General features: G+C 44.8%; 1 protein-coding gene across 5 annotated transcripts in view; it reads right to left on the bottom strand.

Annotated features, from left to right (window-relative positions):
- The window catches only part of Phactr4 (phosphatase and actin regulator 4), a 74,921-nt gene that overhangs the window by 10,275 nt on the left and 41,798 nt on the right, over positions 1-22,848 (bottom strand). For 3 of the 5 annotated variants that reach the window (XM_029540162.1, XM_029540160.1, XM_021200422.2), the window contains 6 exons: positions 20,258-20,338; positions 15,761-15,919; positions 14,534-14,923; positions 8,651-9,245; positions 7,673-7,854; positions 5,858-6,011 (listed from right to left, as the gene is read on the bottom strand). In XM_029540162.1, coding sequence (XP_029396022.1) covers positions 5,858-6,011; positions 7,673-7,854; positions 8,651-9,245; positions 14,534-14,923; positions 15,761-15,919; positions 20,258-20,338 — 1,561 coding nt within the window. The remainder of the gene's footprint in view (positions 1-5,857; positions 6,012-7,672; positions 7,855-8,650; positions 9,246-14,533; positions 14,924-15,760; positions 15,920-20,257; positions 20,339-22,848) is intronic. The other 2 variants (XM_029540163.1, XM_029540161.1) reach the window with 1 other exon arrangement.

Below are 22,848 nucleotides of genomic sequence, written 5' to 3' on the forward strand. Positions count from 1 at the left end.
CAGGAACACGGGCCTTGACACAGACAGACAGACAGACAGACATGGGAACACGGGCCTTCACACAGACAGACAGACATGGGAACATGGGCCTTCACACAGACAGACACAGGAACACTGGCCTTCACATGGACAGACAGACACGGGAACACCGGCCTTCACACAGACAGACAGATACAGGAACACGGGCCTTCACACAGACAGACAGACACGGAAACACGGGCCTTGACACAGACAGACAGACATGGGAACATGGGCCTTCACACAGACAGACAGATACGGAAACACCAGCCTTCACACAGACAGACACGGGAACACCGGCCTTCACATGGACAGACAGACACGGAAACACGGGCCTTGACACAGACAGACAGACAGACACAGGAACACGGGCCTTGACACAGACAGACATGGGAACACGGGCCTTCACACAGACAGACAGACATGGGAACACGGGCCTTCACACAGACAGACAGACTCGGAAACACCAGCCTTCACACGGACAGACAGACACAGGAACACCAGCCTTCACACGGACAGACAGACACAGGAACATCGGCCTTCATATGGACAGACACAGGAGTGAAGAGGATTTTTCCCAGGAAAGGCAGCTGTTTCAGAGGAAAGCTTACATCTGTAACCACAAATTGACTAATTAGTCTACATCTTCTGTCACAGTGGAGGTACAGGTGGGATAAGATCTGCAGTGCTGGACACAGTCATAGGAGGCTGAGGCAAGAAGACTGTCATAGGTTCAAGGCCAGCTTCAGCTACAAGTGAGTTCCAGGACAGCTTAGGCCACAGTATGAAATGTTCACTAAACAGCCAAAGAGTTTAATTATAAGCCAAGCATGGCGGCGCACGCCTTTAATCCCAGCACTCGGGAGACAGAAGCAAGCGGATTTCTGAGTTTGAGGCCAGCCTGGTCTACAAAGTGAGTTCCAGGATAGCCAAAGATATACAATGAAACCCTGTCACGAAAAAAAAAAAAAAAAAAAAAAAAGAGTTTACAAAGATTTTTGAACTGAGAATGCTATGGAAACTAATAAAATCCAGGCTTTCACACTGGCCCAAGGTTCAGTACTATGAACAAGAATTTCGAACTATGCCCCACCCCAGAGCAAAAACTCAGGTTGTAACTTAACAATTTGCTTCTTAAACCAGCCTGCCAGGTAAGTGAAGCCTGCCAAATGAATGCTTAAATGTGAGATCCACTGACTAGAATCAATAGAGTAGCAAACACCAGAGGTAAGCACCATAGCAAGGTTATAACTCAGTTAATTGTATCAGCTCAGGGGACTAACACAGTGATCATTAGTAATAAGGACAAAGACTAAATATCTGGTTGCTGGTAGTGGTGCAAGCCTTTAATCTTAGCACTGGGGAGGCAGAGGTAAGCAGATATCTGAAAGTTTGAGGCCAGACTGTTCTACATAGAAAGTTCCAAGAGAAAAACAAGAAAAAAAAAAAAAAAAAAGAAAGTTCCAAGATAGCCAGGGTCACAGAGAAAGACCATGTCTCAAACGAACAAACAAAAAACCAACCAAACAAAAAGACTATATGGTAATAAGGAAAACTTATGATTTAAAAAAAAGGTAGGTGCGCAGTGGTGGCTCACGGTTTTAGTTCCAGCACTCGGGAGGCAGAGACAGGCAGAACTGTGAGTTCTCTGCCAACTTGGTCTACAGAGGGAGTTCTAGGAGCCAAGGCTACACAGAGAAACCCCATCTCAAAAAACAAAACAAAACAAAAACAACAAGAAGACAAACAAAGCATAAAGATCGCAGTTACCTATATCCTCAGCAGGTCTACACTAATAGAAGCATGATGAGAAAGAAAAGAAGTTTTAATATTCAAAAAAGATTTCTCGATGTTGTGTCTTTTGTTTTGTTCTTTTGTTTGTTTTTTTTGTTTTTGTTTTTTTGAGACAGTGTTTCTCTGTATAGCCCTGGCTGTCCTGGAACTCACTTTGTAGACCCGGCTGGCCTCGAACGTTGTGCAACACAACATACACCACATGTATTCCAGGTGCCTGTGAAGGCCAGAAAAGGGCATCATATCCCATGGTAGAGCAGTCAGTACTTTAAACCACAAACACTGTCTGTCTCTCTAGCTCCAAGAGCTTTTAAATAGCATCATCTTTTTTATTTTGTTGGTGTTAGGGGGAAAACCCCCAAGCTACCCCAGTTCTCTCCCCCTCCCCCCCAGACAATGTTTCTCCGTGTAGCCCTGGCTGTCCTGGAACTCACTCTGTAGATCAGGTTGGCCTCCAACTCAGAAATCCACCTGCCTCTGCCCCCCAAGTCCTGGGATTAAAGCTGAAAACACTTTTTGAAGATTTTATTTTTACTTTTGTGTATGTGTGTGTGCATGTGTTTGTGTGTATGAGTGCAGGTGTCCTGATACCAGAGGTGTTAGATCCCCTGGAATGAGAGTTATAGGCAGCTGTAAAACTGCCCAACATGGGTGCTGAGTTCTGAACTCCAACCTTCTGGAAGAACACTACTGAGCCATTTCTCCAGATTTTTAAAAATTGCTACAAATCAATCAATCAATTATTCATTCATTCATTCAATCAATCGATCAATCAATCAGTCTAACTGCAGTTCACTGACAGGCCACTTGCCTAGCTTGCATGAGGGCCTGTGCTCTACGCCTACCGCCACGGAAAGAAAAGAGCTTGTACCCAGGCCTATGGCCCACACTCGGAACACCATCCCAGGCTCCACGCGACCCAGTCTTAAAAAGCCAACAAACTATAAGCCAAATTTCAGAAAAGAAATTATATGTGGTTTAAAATCAAAGTTTCTCTTCTTTTCTTTTTGTGAAGAGGGGCCTCAATAGTCCCAGCTTGTCCTCAAATGCATTATGTACCTGCAGGTAGCCTTGAATTCCTAACCTTCCTGCTCCACCACACCAGATTTTAGATGACACCTGCTAGCATACCCAACTGAAATGCTTATTTTCAGCCCTTCAAAAAAGTTTGCCAGCAGAGACAGGCGGCTTTCTGAGTTCGAGGCCAGCCTGGTCTACAGAGTGAGTACCAGGACAGCCAAGGCTACACAGAGAAACCCTGTCTCGAAAAACCAAAAAAAAAAAAAAAGTTTGCCATAGTTGGGATTTAGCTCAGTGGTAGAACACTTGCCTAGCAGTGCAAGGTCCTGTGAATGGACCTCAGCTCTGAGAAATAAAAAAGAAAAAAAGAAAAAAGAATGTAACTGAGTATAGTGACATACATCTTTAATCCCAGCACTCTGGAAGCAGAGGCAGGAGGATCTCTGAGTTCGAGGCTAGCCCTGGTACACAGAGTGAGTTCCAGGACAGCCAGGGCTACACAGAGAAACCCTGTCTCGGGGAAGGGGAGGCAGGGAGGCAACCAAAAAACAGAAGAAAACAAAATAATAATAATAATAATAATAATAATAATAATAATAATCAAGATGCTGAGCATTTAACATTTTCTTTTTCTTTCTCTCTCTCTTTTTCCTTTTCTGAGATGGGTTTCTCTCAGTAGCTCTGGCTGGGACTACAGAGATCATATACCTGCCTCTGCCTTCAGAACATTGAGATTTAAGGTGTGTCCCAGGCTAACTTTTCTTTTAAATTTTTATCACATTTATTTGTGTGTGTGTCTATCTGTCTGTCTGTTGAGAGGAAGGAGGTACGACTGTGGAGGACACACAGGCAGCAGCAGCCAGAGAAAAACTTGTGGGGATGGACTCTCTCTCGCTTCCATGGGTCGCAGGAACTGAATTCAAATCGTCTAGCTTGGTGGAAAGCACCATTACACACTGAACCAACTCGCTGGCCCACCAATAGGGTTTTTTCCTGTACTTTTCTAACTATTTAATATAACAAACATGTATTTATTTTTACACTATAGGGAGAGGAAGAAAAAAAGACACGATGCTATGTACCCTTAATCTTATAATTAAAAAAGCAGAGTCAGTGGATCTCTGTGAGTTCGAGGTTAGCTGGATCTACATGGCAAGTTCTAGAGAGACAACAAAATGAGACACTGACTCAAAAAATAATGTACTACTGACTTACACTTTTAATCCTAGCACTTGGGAGGCAGAGGCAGAAGGATGGCTCAGTGGGTAAAGTGCTTGTTGTGCAAGCATGAGGACTGAGGTCTAGCAGCCGTGTCAAAGCTGGGTTGGTGGCAAGCATCCACACTCCTTGCATGGAGGGACAGAGAGAGAGGTCTGGGACTCGCTGGCCAGCAGACTAGCCACATCAGTAGCTCCCCCTCAAATCACCAGGTGAAGAGTGACAATAAGAGATTCTGAGTGACTGCTCCTTGGCTTCTGTATGTGCACACGTGGCTGAGGCACATCCTTATCCTCCCATTCTCTCTCCACACAAACTATGCACACACATACTGTACACTGTGTGCAACACATAGACGCATTCTCTTCACACATACACATGGACATAATAAAATGTTTAAGAACAATCTTCAGATTAAAGGAGATCAAAGAGAGAGGGCAACTGGATGTCACATAGTACCTCAGACTAGAAATTAGACTTGAGAACATAAAACCCTGCTATTAAAAATATTATTCGGAGGGCTGGAGAGACGGCTCAGTGGTTCTTCAAGTCCCAGCACCCACATGGTGGCTCACAACCATCTGTAATGGGACCTGATGTCCTCTTCTGGGGTGTCTGAAGACAGCTAGAGTGTACTCACATACATGAAATAAATAAATCATATATATATATTTTAATTAATGATAGGGAGCAGGTAAGAGCACTGGCTGCTCTTCCAGGATCCAGGTTCAAATCCCAGCATCTATATGGCAGTTTACAACTGTCTGCAACTCCAAGATCTGACACTCTCCCACAGACATCACACAGGCAAAAGACCAACACACATAAAATATAAATAAATAAATAGCTAGAAGCCTTTAAAAATATATTATGGTAAGCCAGGCAGTGGTGGTGCACACCTTTAATCCCAGCACTCAGGAGGCAGAGATAGGTGGATCTCTGTGAGTTCGAGGCCAGCTTGACTTGCAGAGCAAGTTCCAGGAGAGTCAAGGCTTCACAGAGAATCCTCGTCTTGAAAGCCAAAAGGGAAAAAAAGTAAAGCTCCGTGTGTTTGGTAGGAAAGAAGGCTGGCCCTTAGTTAATGGACTAAGGAAGGAGGCCAAGAGTTCTTTCTGCCTTTTATCCCTTTAGATGGGAGGAGTGTACGTGCCCTGCAGACTCCTATCTGCATGCAAACATGCTCACACAGAAACCAAAGGCCCTCTGCATTTCACTTCCCTCCTTTTCTGACTATACTACTTTTTGAAAAGAAGTGGTTACACGGTATGTAAGTAAAAAAACAAAACAAACAAACAAACAAAAACCCCACAACACAACACAACACAACACAACACAGGTGTGAGGAGTTAAGCTGGCATTTCACAGTTCAGCAACCGGATAAAGTCACAGGAATCTGAATGTGCTGGGAACCAGCCTGACTTCTTCAGCAACTTTTGAGAAGCCTCCTGTCTTATCTGATGGTTGAACACACCCAGTGCCATCTGTGTAGTCCCTGACCTCCTTAAGCTTAGAGGAAATCCAACTGTACCTAACTTACAACGTTAGAAACTGCTTTCTTAAAAGACACATGAGGGCTGGTGAGATGGCTCAGTGGGTAAGAGCACCTGACTGCTCTTCCAAAGGTCCAGAGTTCAAATCCCAGCAACCACATGGTGGCTCACAACCATCCCTAACAAGATCTGACTCCCTCTTCTGGAGTGTCTGAAGACAGCTACAGTGTACTTACATATAATAAATAAATAAATCTTTAAAAAAAAAAAAAAAAAAAAGACACATGAACGCTTCAGCCCTGAGTGGCGAGGCCTACCGGATCAGCGTGTTCCCGATCTGGTGCCGTATTTCATTCCACTCCTCCTTGCTTTTCCGAGGCCAAGAATTGAGGTTGGTCTCTGGCTCAGTGGGCCTGCTGCTCAGCTTCATCGCCAGCGTGTCCTTCCTCTTCACTCTGTTGGCCAGGGCACCTTTACGGAGGGAAAAAATGTTGAGGTACAGAGGCACAGGCTACGTGAACCAGGCAAGAGTGTGAACACAGCTCCAGCCACCCAGTCGGCTTCAAATGATCCAGCCCAACAGAGGAGGGGAAAACATAAGGCATTTGGTTTTTTTTTGTTTGTTTTGTTTTTTGTTTTCGAGACAGGGTTTCTCTGTATAGCCATGGCTGTCCTGGAACTCACTCTGTAGACCAGGCTGGCCTCAAACTCAGAAATTCACCTGCCTCTGCCTCCCGAGTGCTGGGATTAAAGGCATGCGCCTCCACACCCAGCTAACATAAGGCATTTGAAGGTAGTTTTTGGCAAAATGAATGGAGGTAGGTGAAGCACACCTCCTCACTACCACCAGCCTTCACACCTTCCTTATTTAGTGAGAGTTTCTCAAGATGGAATCTAGTCTGTTTTGGGACAGTCCTCTGATTTAAAACATGAGTTTTTATATTAATATATCTTATATTCTGTCAATATTTTTTTGAGAGAGAATCTTGCAATGTTGCTGGGCCACTCCCAAACTCCTGAGTTCTCTTGATCTTCCCACCTCTGCCTCTTAGCAGCTGGATGACATTATCAAGTGATAACTTGTCCTGACCTTGCTTCCTTCGCTGTTCTGAGACAGGGTTTCATGTAGCTAATAGTCCCCAGACTCCTCTCTCCCTGCTGCCTGACTCTATCTACCTCTCCAGCCCCATTTTTGGTTTTTGAGTTCATTTGACAGTTCAAGTTATGTTCCACCTAATACAATCCTCCTGCCATAGTTTTTCAAGTGTGTGAGCCACTACATACAGGAGAACACACTTTTTTCCTTTGGTTTAACAAGAAGTCCATTATATTGGAGACAATATATCATTTTTCTTTTTTATTTAAGTCTTTTAAGACTGTACTTATAATGATGTATAATGTGCTTATGTTTGTGTGGAGGTATGTGCACATGAGAGCAGGTTTCCTCAGAGGGCAGAGTTACAGGTGGTTGTGAGATCCCTAACATGGGTGCTGGGAACCGAACCCAGTCTTCTACAAGAGTACTAACTATTCTTAACTGCGGAACCAATGCTCTAGTATCTCCTAACTTTTCAACTCTTACCAGTTTCCTCTATATTTCTTGGATATTTATATTTCTTAGGTCTCGATTTCTCATCTATCTTCATGGTGAATGGGTTTTCCTTGTCTCGGGTGGTGGGTACTGAATCCAGGCCGTGTTCTGAGCTCAGCACAGGCTCTATGATTACATTTATAACTCTGGTCTCTGGGTGAACAGATCTAAAATAGAAGCCAAGACTCTGAATGATGACGGCACACACCTTTAATTCTAGCCCTAAATGGCAGAGGCAGGTGGATGTCTGTGAGTTCAAGGTCACCCTGGTCTACACAGTGAGTTCCGGGCTAATCTGAGCTACAGTGAGACTTTATCTAAAGAATAAATCTGAATGAGTCTGTCATAAACGTGGCTCCCTCTCACGGCCTTGATCACCATGGCAAAGTGGAGGGGGAGTCCTTCAGACCGAGGAGCAGGGCACCTGTTTCCTCTCCGGCTGGGGATTTAACCGTTAAGAGTCTCTGCCCAGCACTTGGTGCCCAGTTCCCACACCACACACAGAACAACTTTCCTTTGCACTTTCCCCTCCTGGTCTTACTCTGATGGCTTTCATCATCATCATCTTCTTCTTCTTCATCTCGATACTGAATGGGACCCTCTGAATCTGAGTCGCTCTCCTTCTCATCCTCTTGCAGACACAGTGGTAGTATAGGAGTGGCTGAGGTAGGCAGCATGTCTTCAACAAACGGGCAGGCCTGCTCTTCCTCCTCATCATCTGGACTAATAAATAAGACATTTTTTTTTTTCAGAATTAGTGAGGCTCTTCAGGGGAAAGGACTGAAGCACACATAAAAAGCCCATTATTGCAAGAACTTGTTAACTCCAGTCTTAGGGTTTTTTTTTTTTTTTGGTTTTTCGAGACAGGGTTTCTCTGTATAGCCCTGGCTGTTCTGAAACTCACTTTGTAGACCAGGCTGGCCTCGAACTCAGAAATTTGCCTGCCTCTGCCTTCCAAGTGCTGGGATTAAAGGCGTGCACCACCACGCCCAGCCCAGTCTTAGCTTTAACTCTTCCTAAGAAGCTCTTTAGTATTCACCAATCTAAAAAGCACTGGGTCCAAACCCCAGGCTGTTTCTTAGTAGACACTGACACATTCTATTCACAAAAGCCTTTACATACTACTCCCATTAGAGCTGAGATACTAAAAACCAAAAAGACTGAGTCATATGCCTGGCAACAGGGCGATGTGAAAACCCCAGGCTTCCTCACTATTAGCAATGGCTCTTAAGCACCATGTAATACATTTAGATAATACACTTAGATAATACATTTGTATCATCTAAAACTAGCAGTGTTCATGCTCATATCTATGAACAAGTAATTGTGTTGTCAATACAGAAATCATCATAAAAATCCATTTTTAAAAAAACCCACAAGGTTACAGAAATCAGCAGGGGAAAAAAGCCCTGCTTCTAGAATTGACTCTTGGCAGAAGCATCCCCTCAACTGGACTTTACCCATGTTGTCTGAAGAACCTTTCCTGTGTGGAAACAAGAGACCAGCAGGAAACACTCACACTTTCAACATCTCAATCGTGATGGGAAGTGACCTGGTCCGACCCAGGGTACCAGTGTCCTCAGAGAAGCTGTTACTGTTCTCAAAGAGCAGTGAATGGGCTCTGTGAGTGCCTTCCAAGGGAGGAGTCACAGGAAGAGGGCTGGTAAGGGCCTGCTGAATTCGGATATGCAGTGGGAGTGGGGGCAGCCTGGAGGGCATATGGGACTCCCTAAAGCTCTGGTCCTGTGTCTTTTTGGGGACTTCTGTTTTCTGATCCTCCTGCTGGGAAATGTCCTGGAATAGATCTGAAGAAGGGGAGAACTCAACCTCTGGCACAATTTGAAAAGTCTTAGCAGGCACTAGAGGGGACCGTGGAGGCTCTGGAGGTATGTGGGTAGGCAATGGGGGTGATGGGGACGAAGGCGGGATTATCAGTGGTGGTTCCAAACACAAAGAGACAGTTTTTTCTCTTTGATCATTTGCTGTCTTAGTTGTGAACGAAGCAGCAGGCTCCAAGCTGGGTACCGAAGTTGATGGAATGCCTCTCTTGGGTGGCAAGGGTGGGGACGGTTTCGACAGCAGTGTGCCACTGTTCATTGCTTGGGACAGTTCAGCTGGAAAGGAGAGAGCAATACTTTGTTACCATGGCTTACAATGCACCAAAGACAGGTCAGAACTAACCTTTCAATTCAATTATGTAATTTCATGGCTTTGCAAGTCCTGAAACAAAATGTATTCAGGCAGAAGGCTGAATGAGTAGGGTCGGGGAACACCTGGATAATTAAAGATGATTAAAACTTAATTAAAATTTAATTACTGTGATAACAGATATTACAACCTTATGGCCTGATGGTGTAAATAGGATGGATCCAGGAAAAAAAAACTTATTAAAAAAGTTGTTTGCTTTTTAAGCTAGGCAGTGGTGGTGCATGCCTTTAATCCCACTCTAGAAGCAGAGGCAGGTGGATTTCTGTTAGTTTGAGACCAACCCTGTCTACAGAGCAAGTTCCAGGACAGCCAGAACTGTTATACAGAGAAACCCTGTCTTGAAAAACAAACAAACAAAACAGGTTGTTTATTTTATGTGTATGAGTGTTTTCCCTTCATGCTCCTACCATGTGTGTGTTGGATGAGTGTCTGAGGAGGCCGGAAAGATGGCATTGGATCCTCTGGAACTGGAGTTACAGACGAGTATGAGCTGCCTTGTGGGCACAGGAAGACGAGTCTAGTTCCTCCAGAAGAGCTCTTAACTGCTATGGCATCTCTTCAGCCAACATTCCCAGCACTTAGGAAGAGCACTACATTCCCAGCACTTAGGAAGAGCACTACGAGCTCAAGACCAGCTATCTCCCCATATCTAGTTCTAGTCCTAGGCCAGCCAGAGCTATATAGCAAGACTTTATCTTATCTGTGCCAGTGGAGATGGGAGGGGAGAAGAACACACAACAAAATGTGGTCTTAAAAATCCACCCAGCCAGGATGGTGGGATAGTCCAGTGGGTAAAGGCACATGCCTCCAAGCTTGATGATCTGAGTCTGATCATTAGCTCACACAGTGGCACTGAATAAGGACACACAAAGTGTGCCCTCGAGACATGTTTGTAACATGAGATGCTCCTCCTCAGTATCACAGCATGCACCCCACTCATCTTCCCAGAGCCCAAATGACTTAGGCTTTCATCCATTTAAGAAGCAGGCCATCGCATCATATAAAAGATAACCTTGTGAACCAATTAAAGAGGCGTTCTTTTTTTTTTTTTGGTTTTTCGAGACAGGGTTTCTCTGTATAGCTCTGGCTATCCTGGAACTCACTTTGTAGACTAGACCAGGCTGGCCTCGAACTCAGAATTCCGCCTGCCTCTGCCTCCCGAGTGCTGGGATTAAAGGCGTGCGCCACCACGCCCGGCCGAGGTGTTCTTTTGATGAACAACCTCTAATGATCTATCTGAATCTTTTATTTAGTCTAATGTTCTCAAAGAATCTATAAACTTCCCCAAATAAAATTTTATTTGTCTAGGGCTGGAGCAATGGCTCAGTGGTTAAGAGCACTGACTGCTCTTCCAGAGGTCCTGAGTTCAATTCCCAGCAACCACATGGTGGCTCACAACCACCTGTAATGAGATCCAATGCCCTCTTCTGGTGTGTCTGAAGACAGCAACAGTGTACTTGTATAAATAAAATAAATAAGTCTTTTAAAAAAAATTTCTTTCCCCTTAATCTCATTCCATGCATGCACTGAGTAGAGAGTGAGCCTTGGACGGTGACATCACTCATTGTCAGTAAGCTGTGTGAAAAGTATATGTGCTAATACAGCGGTGCGTGGCCATAATCTCGGCACTGCGGAGGATGAGGCGCTCACCACCATCCCGGGCCACAGAATGGATCCAACAACTAGGCTACAGACGAGACCTTGTCCGAAAAACAAAAACAAACAGAAATAAGAAAATAAAACCAAATAAATGAATAAAAAGGATAACTAGAAAACACTGTATACAATACACAAAGGTAAAAATAGCAGTTAGCTGTTCCATCGATAATGAAACTAGCACGTAACAAGTCCATGTTTAAGCATTTTATCTATTTATTTATTTATTAGACAGGTTCTCACTATGCAGCCTGTAGGTTTGTTTGTTTAATTAATTAATTAATTGATTTAGACAGGTTCTCACTATGCAGCCTGTAGGTTGGCCTGATCTCACTATGTGGACCAGGTTGGCCTGGAGCTCATCATGCCTGGCCCTACCTTGTTTATTAAGACACGTTCTCCCTAAGGGCTGGGGCTTGCCAGTTGAGGCTGGCAGGCCAGGGATCCCAGGATGCACCTGTCTTGGCCTCCCTAGCACTCATAGTGCGCCTCTGCACCCACTTTTTAGATGAGTTCTAGGGGCTAAGCTCTCTCCTGGGCCCTAAGAGATCTTTCTTTTTCTATCTTTAAATTTTTATTTTTATGAATGTTTGTGTATGGGTGTCCACAAAAGCCAGAGAAAGGTACTGGCTCCTCTGGAGCTAAAATTACAGGATATCAGCCAAGCTGGTTTTGAAAGAACAGGAAGCGTGCTTAATTGTGGAATCATTTCTTCAAGAGTCCCCCCTCCCCCAACCCAGCCTATCATTTCTAAGGATTTCTAAATAATAGCTCATATTAAGTAGACCACTTGTGATCATAATCTTTTTGCGAAAGAAATGGTATTTTAGAATCAATGCACTGGGTGAGGTTATTAATTTTAGAATGGGGTATAACCTTTAAATCAAATCTATTTAATCTTAGTAAAAACTGTGAATTGGCCATTTTCCTTCTGTGAGGGTCTGTAATGGAAAATGTTGATTCTTCAGTCACAAGGCCCACTGCTCTGAGCTATCAGAGCTATTTTAGACACTTTTAGGGTGTGTGTGTGTGTGTGTGTGTGTGTGTGTTTGTTTGTAGATAAGTTCTTAGGTAGCCCAGGCTATTCTCGAACTTCTGTAGCAGAGATTGCCCTTAAACTCCTGCTCCCCCACACTGCCTCCACGTACTGAGATGACAGGCATTACTACAGATGAGATGCATTACTATAACCAGCTAGTTACTGTATGCACTGGCCCGAGCAGGAGCACAGAGCACGGTCTCTGAACTAGCAGCATGAACATCCTCATCCAATCTATTGGAAATAGAGATCTCTAGCCCTCAGCCGAGATACCGACATCAGAACCTCCGGGATCAGGGTCCTCTCATCCCAGCCGGCCTTCTAGGTGAAGCCAAGTTGACAGCAGCCTCGATGATAGTTTGAGAACCACACTGTAGAGATCAGAGGCACGTTTCTGCCCCTCATTAGCTACAACCTTGGTGAGTCACAACATCTACTCGTCTAATTGTCTCTGCACACAACAGACGGTCATTTACTACAGCCCTGGGTGGCTTTGAAAGTACATGTGAAAGCGCTTCAGGTTCCTCAGAGATAAGTCAGGAAGACATCACCCATTAAGCAGTGATAACACACAATGGTCTCCATCCTGTTCCTACTCCAACCTGTCTGTCTGAGATCAATGAAGCCAGATAAGGTTCTAGTCACTCCACCCAGCTTAGTGACAGTAGAGTCTTAATAGGCACACTTCCTATTCATTACCTGTGCAATCGCTAACAAGAACTATAAGCTGGGGTAAGCCTAATATTAATATTGTCCTGGAAAATTACACTTTCACTAGCTCTGAAACACCAGATTTTGCCTTTCCTTCCCTTTCTGGAAAATTTCTGCGGGGAATGCAATTATGATAGGAAAATAGACCGAAGCAAGACTTTAGAAAACGCAAAGTAATTTATGAAGCCTATAAACATAAACTCGTACACTATCCTGCTTCCAGTTCTCAGTGGTTCTGAGGACTGAAACCAGGGGCTACCACATGCCAGGCCAGAGCTATCACGCGATAGGCTAGTGTTTCATATCCCTGGTCCTCATTGTTCTTTAGCATTTTGAGACAGGATCTCACTAAGTTCAAGATTGGCTGATTCTGGCAGACCTGGCTTCTATTACCATCATTTATTTTCATCCATCCATCCATCCATCCACCCATCTAACTACCTACCTACTGACCGACCTATTATCTACCTATTTTTGACACAAGGTCTACGGACTCCGAGCTGGGACTTGCTGTGTAAACCAGGACAGCCTCAGCCTCAGCTTTGGCAAACCCTCCTATCTCTACTTCCCGAGTGCTCAGTTTACATTATATCTCCACACTTGCATGAGTAGCATTCTTAACTCTCAAGATAAACGTGATTTTATCAGCATAACTTAAATACCTCTGTAGTTCCCATGAAGATATACTAGGCACTGGATCACAAGTTAAACAGACATGGATGAAACCACCATTTTAGCTACCAGACTTAGGTTTAGAGAAGGAACCGGCAGTTTATACAGATGAGACACTCGCTCGCCTCACCCCTTGGAAACTGTGCCATTATTCTAACTTCCTCATTGAGGCTGAAGGCAATCCCATGGTGGTCAAGCCTATTGTGGTCATCATATATCTAGACCATCAAATATTGTAATAGATTTTTGTTAGTGTTGTTTTTGGTTTTTTGGGGTGTGTGTTTGTATGTTTCAGAAAGAGAGGAGTCAGAACAGTTTCATGTAGCCCAGGCTAGCCTCAAACTCAGAAATCCAAGAATGACCTTGAATCCTGTTTCTCCTGCCTGTGTCACCTAAGTGTTTCCCAAGTGTCACCAATACCTAGTTCTAGGAAGTATTCTTTAAAAAATTTTAAAATTGTAATTATCAAATAAATAAACAATGCTAAAGATAGTTTTTTAGTATTTGTATAATAAAAACATATTAGTCTCCTCAGATTTCAAGTTTAATTTTCTGATGTTTGCAATTCATGGACATTTTTGTCTTATTCTTAAAACTTTTTTCCTTCCTTCCTTCCTTCCTTCCTTCCTTCCTTCCTTCCTTCCTTCCTTCCTTCCTTCCTTCCGTCTTTCTTTCCTTCCTTCCTTCCTTCCTTCCTTCCTTCTTTCCTTCCTTCCTTCCTTCCTTCCTTCCTTCCTTCCTTCCTTCCTTCCTTCCTTCCTTCCTTCCTTCTTTCCTTCCTTCCTTCCGTCTCCTATCCTCTCCTCTCCTCTTCTCTCCTCTCACCCCTCTCTCTCTCTCTCTCTCACTCACTGACAGAGTTTCTCTGAGTACAGCTGTTGTCCTGGAACTTCCTTTGTAGACCAGGCTGGCCTCAAACTAACAGAGATCCCATATCTCTGCCTTCTGAGTACTGGGATTAAAGACATGTAACACCATGCCTGGCTCTAAAACTTTTTTTCTATATTGAAAATATTCCAAGAGATGAGTTAGAAAACTCTTTCACAGAACAAATCATTCAATAAAATAACTATCCAGAACCAAACCAAACCCCAAGCACAAAACCTGAAGACTTACCAATGACGGGGTTGCTGTTTCTCTGAGCTGGTTTAGGGGGTGGGATGGGGGGTTGCTTGGCAGGGGCTGTAGGGGTGGCAGTAGTGTTAGCGCTGGCAGGAGCAGCAGGCAGAGTCCTGGGGGCAGGGACAGGAGTGGGGGCAGGGCCCACAAAGGACTTAACAGTCTTTGTCATGTCTGTGGCAGCAGTGGTGGCAGCAGATGTCACGATGGTAGAGCCAGAAGTGGAGGAGATGGACCTTGCTGTACTGCCAGCCGGAACCTCCATTGCTTGCCCCTCATTTGCTTCACAAGAAGAGGACAAGGGTCTCTTAGGGGGCAGCAGAGGCTGCTTAGGTGCATGTTCAGGACCAGGCTCAGCTTCAGAGTTAGGCTGGCTTCCAGTTGAGCCTATGCAGTGAGAGATAGGATTTAAATAGAGCCTAAAAATGGGAACACACTTACAACCAACTTCACTAATGAACTTACAGTTTACACATCACTTTCCAGCGGCTTTTAACATGCTTAGGGAGAGTAAGAGAGGCTCAGTATGGGTAGCAACTCTTCATACAAGAGCCATATTACCAAGGGTACATGAGATAAATGCCTGCCACACAGCGTGAGAACTGAGCTCACATCCCCACATTTACATAAAGGCTAGGTTCTAGGGTGGAGTCGAGTAGTTCACTGCAGCTTATTGGTCAGCCAGTCTAGCTGAGCAGTGAGCTCTGATTCAGTGAGAGCGGCTGGCTCAAAATAAATGAATAAGCCTGACAGTGGTGGCGCACGCCTTTGATCCCACACTCTGGAGGCAGAGACAGGGCAGATCCCTGAGTTTGAGGCTAGCCTGGTCTATAGAGTGAATTCTAGGACAGCCAGGGCTACACAGAGAAACCCTGTCTTGAAATGCCAAAATAAAGCTGGGCAGTGGTGGTGCCTAACCCAAAATAAAATAATAAATAAATAAATAAATAAAATTTAAGTCTCCTCCACCCCCTCCCCCCCCCAAAAAAAGGTGAAGAGCAAGGAGGCACCCAATGCCAACCTCTGACACTCACATGTATATGGACATGAAAGCACACACAGAATTCCTTGGGGTAGAACACAGGGAATGTGGAGATTGACAGGACCCTACAAAAGAGCTAGGTAAACTAGCTCATATCTGAGACAACCCCACTCTGACTTCTCCTGCAACCTCTGAGGTAAATAAGAAACCTGTGGCTTTCAAACTCAAAGTCCCACTTTTACCAAGTCTCTTCTTTGGATCCTCTTCTGGAGTGAGATCCCTGAGCCTCCTCTCTGGCTCTCCTTCTCCTAGGACTGGGCTGGAGGACCCGGCACTGCCTACGGGGGTGGTGTGTCCATTCTTTAATGCAGCATGGCTCAGCTTTCCCGGATCCTCACCACCTGAGAGGAGAGAAAGACAAACCGTCAGTGAGGCCCCACACATACGCGCAGCAGACGCGAACCTCACTCTTCACATGGGTCCTCAACAACTAGACCAGGGGGGCGGGGCTGTCCTAAAAACTGTTTCCTGTCTGTGGGACATGGTCTTCTAGCTGGACCGCCTTGTCTGGATGCACCTAGGCTTGATGTGTCGGGGTTGGGGGAAACCCAGGGCGGGGTCTCCACTGTCTCAGAGGAGAAGGGAAAGGGGGGTGGGAAGGAGACAACAGGACATGGGTGGTGAAAGGGATGAAAAGTGAATAGGAAAATAAATTTGAAAAGAAAAGAAAAGAAAAACAGAAAAGCTTAAGTGGCAGGACCGCCCCTGCCATGTGGGAACAGCCGTGGTCCCAACTTTCCTAGCTCCTTTCTCCTGGTAAGGAGGCGCTTCACTGACACACGCACTACCTGGATCCAGCAGTATTAACAGAAGTAGTAGCTCTTCTTCCACAAGTCATCTATTACCAACTATACACGTAACTCCTTCACAGATAATCTACTTACTATATGTACATACCACATCTCAGGTATAGCTCCGGTACAATGCTTGTCTCGCACATGTAAGGCCATGTGACAAACACCCAGCACTGAGGAGAAAAAGGATACTATTCTGACAGAAAGGCTATAGTAAAAACTGAAGAGAAATCCATTCTGTTGGGTGGGAGAGGGTTTCCCACAGGAAGTAGTAGGGTTTGAAAGAGGAACAGAAGCCTACCACATTGACGACAGCCTTTTTAAACTAAAAACAATCGGAGGGACGGGAAAAGATGGCTCAGGAGTTGAGAGCACACACACATTGCTATTGCACAGGACCTGTGTTCTGTTCCCAGCATCCATGCTAGGCAGCTCGCAATGGCCAGTAAGGACAGCTCCAGGGGATCGGATGCACTCATGTGCACATACCCCAGACACAGACACACCAGGCAGATGAACATAACTTTAAATAAAGCCTTCTTAAAAAGAAATAATAAGCCGGGCGTGGTGGCACACACCTTTACTCCCAGCACTTGGGAGGCAGAGGCAGACAAATTTCTGAGTTCAAGGCCAGCTTGGTCTACAGAGTGAGTTCCAGGACAGCCAGGGCTACACAGAGAAACCCTGTCTCGAACCCCCCCCCCAAAAAAAAAAAAAAAAAAACAAAGAAAGAAATAATAGTTCATATAAAGGCATACAACAGTGATCAGAGACTGCAATGAGCACATCTGGTAGAGACTAGGCTTACATGGCTATGGGTAGGACTGTAAAGGCAAGCAGGTGCCAGGCCACGAAGACTGTAGAACTCAGGGAAAGGGGCTAGAAATAAATCCTGGATGAAACCAAAAGCCAGGGGATTAGAAGTAATAGGTAGGCATAATTTACTTATTTGTAGAAGGTTGGCTCTAGACGCTGTTAGGGAGTAGGGTTATAGACAGGCAGTGACTAAACAGGAAAAGCAGCAGAAACTACTGTTTTAACGCTCATGGAACAAAACAGCAGGGGTGACTGAGGGTAGCAGGTCTAGAGAGCCAGGGGCCTTAAAGGATACATCACTGATAATATGATATACACGCAGCAGTTCCAGACACACTACACTCCAGGGAAGGGCACTGGCCTGGCGGCTCTGAGAAGCCCTGTGGCAATCACACACTGCTACAGAAAGGGAATGGAGCAGTGAGGCGACCACCCCCAGGGCCTGCAGTTTCTTAGACTTTTTTAGAAGAGTTGAAAATAGTGGGGTTAGGGGCTAAAGAAATGGCCTGGTGGTTAAGAGCACTGGCTGCTCTTCCAAAGGACCTGAGTTCAATTCTCAGCACCCACATGGCAGCTTACAACCATCTATAACTCTAGTTCCAGGGATGTAATGTGCTCTTCTGGTCTCCAAGAACATCAGATATGCACACTGTGCACAGACATACATTCAAGCAAAACACCCATACACAAAATAAAGAAATAGAACTATTAAAACAACAACAACAACAACAACAACAAGGGACTGGAGAGATGGCTCAGTGGCTCAGTGGTTAAGAGCACTGACTGCTCTTCCAGACTTCCTGAGTTCAATTCCCAGCAACCACATGGTGGCTCCATCTGTAATGGAATCCAATGCCCCCTTCTGGTGTGTCTGAAGAGAGTGACAGTGTACTCATATACATAAATACATACTTCTGGAAACAAACTAAACAAACAAAAAACAAAACAAACCCAGAAGATGATGAAGAAAGAGGTCAGAGACTACGCCTCACTTCCTTGTCACAGGGCAATGTAGTGTCCCTGCTGGCTTGTCACAGTAATGTTTTGAGTGACATCATGGAAAGATTTATTTTTATTTTTATTTGTGTGTGCACACACAGGTATGCTCATCTCTTGATAGTTTTAGAGTTAGTTCTCACAGACCAGCCCCTCTTAGACAGTGTCTTTCAAGGATGCCCAGTAAACAGTGGAATTTGAACTACAAGTATTGAAGAAAAGACAAATAAGTAATAAATGTACTTCTGAAGTAAAGAAACCATAAAGCAGTTTTTTTCCTTTTTTGTTTTGAGGCAGGGTCGCGTACACAGCCTAGACTAGCCTTGAATTGGATCACCCTGGCGACTCCCTAGTGTTGTTAGGATATTAAGTGTGAACTACTACACCTGGCTGCATTTTTATTAATTAATTGTTAATTATTAAGCTAGCTTTTCAGACTTAGTACGTGTCTCTGGCTGATATACAGCTTTCTCTCTATCAGGCTGATTTTTAACTTAGAGTAATCCTTTTGATTGCCTCCTAGGATTACAGATATGTGCCACTGTGCCCAGTTGTAGATTTTATTTTTTATTTTCTTTTGTTTTTTGAGACAAGGTATTCTGTGTATCCCAGAATAGCCTAGAACTCATAATGTAGACCAGGCTGACCTGGAACTTACAGAGCTCTGCCTGCCTCTGTCTTCTAAGTGCTGGGACTAAAGGTATGTACCACTGTACTGGCTGGTTTTACCTGTCAACTTGACACAAGCTGGAGTTATCACAGAGAAAGGAGCCTCCCTTGAGGAAATGCCTATATGAGATCCAGCTGTAAGGCATTTTCTCAATTAGTGACCAAGGCAGGTGGGCCTGGCCTATTGTGGGTGATGCCATCCCTGGGCTGGTAGTCTTGGGTTCTATAAGAAAACAAGTGAGCAAGCTAGGGGAATAAGTCAGCAAGGAACATCCCTCCATGGCCTCTGCATCAGATCCTGCTTCCTGACTTGCTTTAGTTCCAGTCCTGACTTCCTTTGGTGATGAACAGCAATGTGGAAATGGAAGCTGAATAAATCCTTTCCTCTCCAACTTGCTTCTTGGTCATGATGTTTGTGCAGGAATAGAACCCCTAACTAAGACAACCACCATTTCTAGCTTTTTATTTATTTTTAAAACGACTACATTTATTTCTGAATGAGTGCACGTGTGTGAGTGCACTTTTGTCATGGTTCATGCTATGCCTCACGTGTTGAGACAGGACAATCTGTGGGCATCCGTTCTCTGGGGCCAGCACCTTACTTGCCCAGCCAGCTCTCTGGCACTGCACTTTTTATCTTATTCATTTTTAGAAACATCTGTTTTTTGTTTTTGTTTTTGTTTTTTAAAGGATATTAGTTTTGTCTGTGTGTACATATACCACATGCTTGCCTGGTACTAGGGGAAGCCAAAAAAGGGTTCTGGGACTAGAGTTACAAATGGCTGTGAGACACGATGTGTGTACTCAGAATTAAGCCCTGCCTCTGTAAGAGCAGGAAGGGCCCTCAACCATTGAGACAGATTTACACTGTCAAAACCAACTTCCTCTTCCTCTTCCTCCTCCTCCTCCTCCTCCTTCTTTTGAGGCAGGGTTTCTTTGTGTAGCCCTGGTTGTCCTCGAACTCAGAAATCTGCCTGCCTCTACCTCCCAAGTGCTGGGATTGAAGGCGTGCACCACCAACGAGCAATGAGTGTTGAAACATCAGAGAGGTATTGATGTGACAGGAAGATGAGGATGGAGGAAATTGGGTCAGAGCTATCAATCAGCAACTTGAAATAACTGTCACCACTACAGGTGACACTCGTCTCGGGAAGACAGAAAGACACAAACTTTTTGTTCCCAGGACCCTTCACCAATCCTCCTATTTCAGTTTAAGAGCGAAGCCAGGCATTTGGGAAGAAACAGGGAACCATGTTTAAAGTGCTCCTCCACCGTGACTACAGTGAGAATAAAGCAAAGGGAACAATTTCAAGCCGAGCGGGCGAGCAGGCGGGCGGGCGGGCGGGCGAGACCCAGCAAGAGAGCAATGGACAGACAGGCGTTTGCTGATCGTTTGGAACTCACCCTGCTCGGGGTCCTCCAACAGAACCCCTCGTTTAACCAGCTCTTCTCTTGGTTTTCGCATAGATATTTTTCGCTCTAAAACTAACATTAAATTGGAAAACACAACTCAGAAATTTGGCAGTTGGAAGGTCAACATATCTCTTAGCATTATAAGTATAAAAGAATAAAGTGGTTCACAGTATTTGTGCTCTTAAGGGAAAAAAAGAACAGGGGAGCTAACTTTACGTTTAAAACCTTAGCTGGGAGTGGTACCACCTGCCTGCAGTCCTAGCACTTGGGAGGTGGAGGCAGGACGATCAGTTCCAGCACAGCCTTAGCTACATAACAAGTGTAAGTTTAGCACGGGCTACACAGACTGCCTCAAACAAAACACAAATTCCCATCTGAGAACAAGAGACTGAGAAACGCTGCCACACTGGAGCCCAGCACATGCTGTACAGTGTTAGACCAGTAGGGTAACAAGGCTCTGACCAAAGAAAACAAAATGCCTTGCTGGAGCTGGGAGTTACACTGACAGTATGACTGCCCAGCATGTCCAAGCCCTGGGTTCCACACCGAGAACTAGATATAAAAAACAAACAAGGCAGGCGCTGGTGGCGCATACCTTAATCCTAGCACTTGGGAGGTAGAGGCAGGTGGACCTCTGTGAGTTTGAGGTCAGTCCGGTCTACAAAGAAAGTATTATTTCCCAAGGAAGCCGTACTCACATGACTGCAGCTTAACCAGGGCTCAGCAGTAAGGAGTGACAGATGAGCCGTGCTGATGACAAGTGGGCTAAGCAAAAAGGAAGCACCAAGAACTGTACAGCGAGGCTGGAGCCTCACCGAGTATTCCCATCCGTTCCTGTTATTTTTATATGTATTTTTGAGAGAGGGTCTTACAAAGCAGCTCTGACTAGCCTAGAACTCACGTAGCCCCCCAGGCCTTCTTATGTTCCTGCTTCAGTGTGCAGCACTAAGTTTGTCTTTACTGAACAGCTTTAATCCCATCAAAATACAAACCTGGGAATGAGGCTATAGAATGCTAAGTGTCAGCCAGGCTTGCTGAAACAGGCCTGTAAGTTTCAGTTACTCCAGAAGCTGAGAGGCAGGAGGATTGTCACGGGTTCAGGCAGTCTGTGTAAACTGTAAGAACCTGCATCAAAATAAAAAATAGACGGGGGCCAGCAAGATGGCTCAGTGGGTAAAGGTACATGGTGCCACGCCTGAGAGATGTAGTTTGATTCCTGGAACCCACGGTGGAAGGAAAGAACGGACTGTAAATTAGAACTCCCCTGTGCTGAGACCTGAGTCAACAAACAAGCAAACAAGTTGTAGTTTAAAAAACAGCAGCATCGGGCTGGAGAGATGGCTCAGCCGTTAAGAGCACTGACTGCTCTTCCAGAGGTCCTGAGTTCAATTCCCAGCAACCACATGGTGGCTCACAACCATCAGTAATGACATCTGATGCCCTCTTCTGTTGTGTCTGAGGACAGCTACAGTGTACTTAGATATAATAATAAATAAATCTTTGGGCCAGAGTGAGCGGGGCCTACCGGAGCGAGCAGAGGTCCTGAATTCAATTCCCAGCAACAACTACATAAGGGCTCACAACCATAAGTACAATTAAAGTGTACTTATAGACATTAAATAAATAAATCTTAAAGAAAAAACAAACAAACAAAATACAAAACCCCAGCAGCAGCATCTGGCCACCACGGTCCACACCATAGCACTGAGATGCTACAGCAGGGCAGGAGCTGCAATGAGGCTGGCCCAGGTGAGAGAGTGAATGAACAACAGGCCAACCAAGACTGTGCCTAACAACAACAGCCACACAAAAAAAAAACAGAAAAAGAAAGTGGCTCAGGGTGTAAGTCAGTGGTAGGTCGCTTGCCCAACATGTGTCACACCTTACAGGTTTAATCATCATTCAAAGTGCAAAAGAGAGCAAAGGCTCAATGAAGGACTATTTATCTGTCTAAATTCGAAATGACTAAACTCTTCAAGTAGGAGGTTATAGTCGTTCAGGGAGATGTGGAAAGTAGGGTGCTTCTAAAATAGGAAGTCAGTTGGTAGAGTGTGTGCCTTCCAAGCATAAAGCCCTGGCATAATATAAACTAGATACAGCACATATCTTCGATCCCAGTGCTAGGCAGGAAATCACAAGCTCAACATCATTCTTGCTATGTAAACAATACAAGCAAGCCCAGTGATAAATGATCCCGTCTGGTAAATCAATCAACCAAATAATCCATCAATTAATAGAACCCCACGAGTGCTTTTGTTGTTATTGTTTCCAGACTGACTTTGAATTTCCTGTGTGGCCAAGGATAACCTTAAATTTTTGGCTCTTCTGGTCTCCATCTTCCAAGTGCTGGGATTACAGCCTCTATCACCAAGCCCACTAACTCAGGGGATTATTCTTTTTTATGAATATGTACAATGTGTATGCATGACACGGGGTGCATGTGGAGGTCAGTGAGCTCCAGCTCATCTCTTTGGCTGAGACAGGCCAGCTGGCCCTTTAGCTTCTGGGGATTTTCTGTCCTATCTTTTCATCTCCTCACAGAAGCACTGCATTACAGCAGTGTGTGTGCAGCTGGCTTTCCT

The sequence above is a fragment of the Mus pahari genome, chromosome 6 (genome assembly GCF_900095145.1).
Source record: "Mus pahari chromosome 6, PAHARI_EIJ_v1.1, whole genome shotgun sequence".
Lineage (NCBI taxonomy): Eukaryota > Metazoa > Chordata > Mammalia > Rodentia > Muridae > Mus > Mus pahari.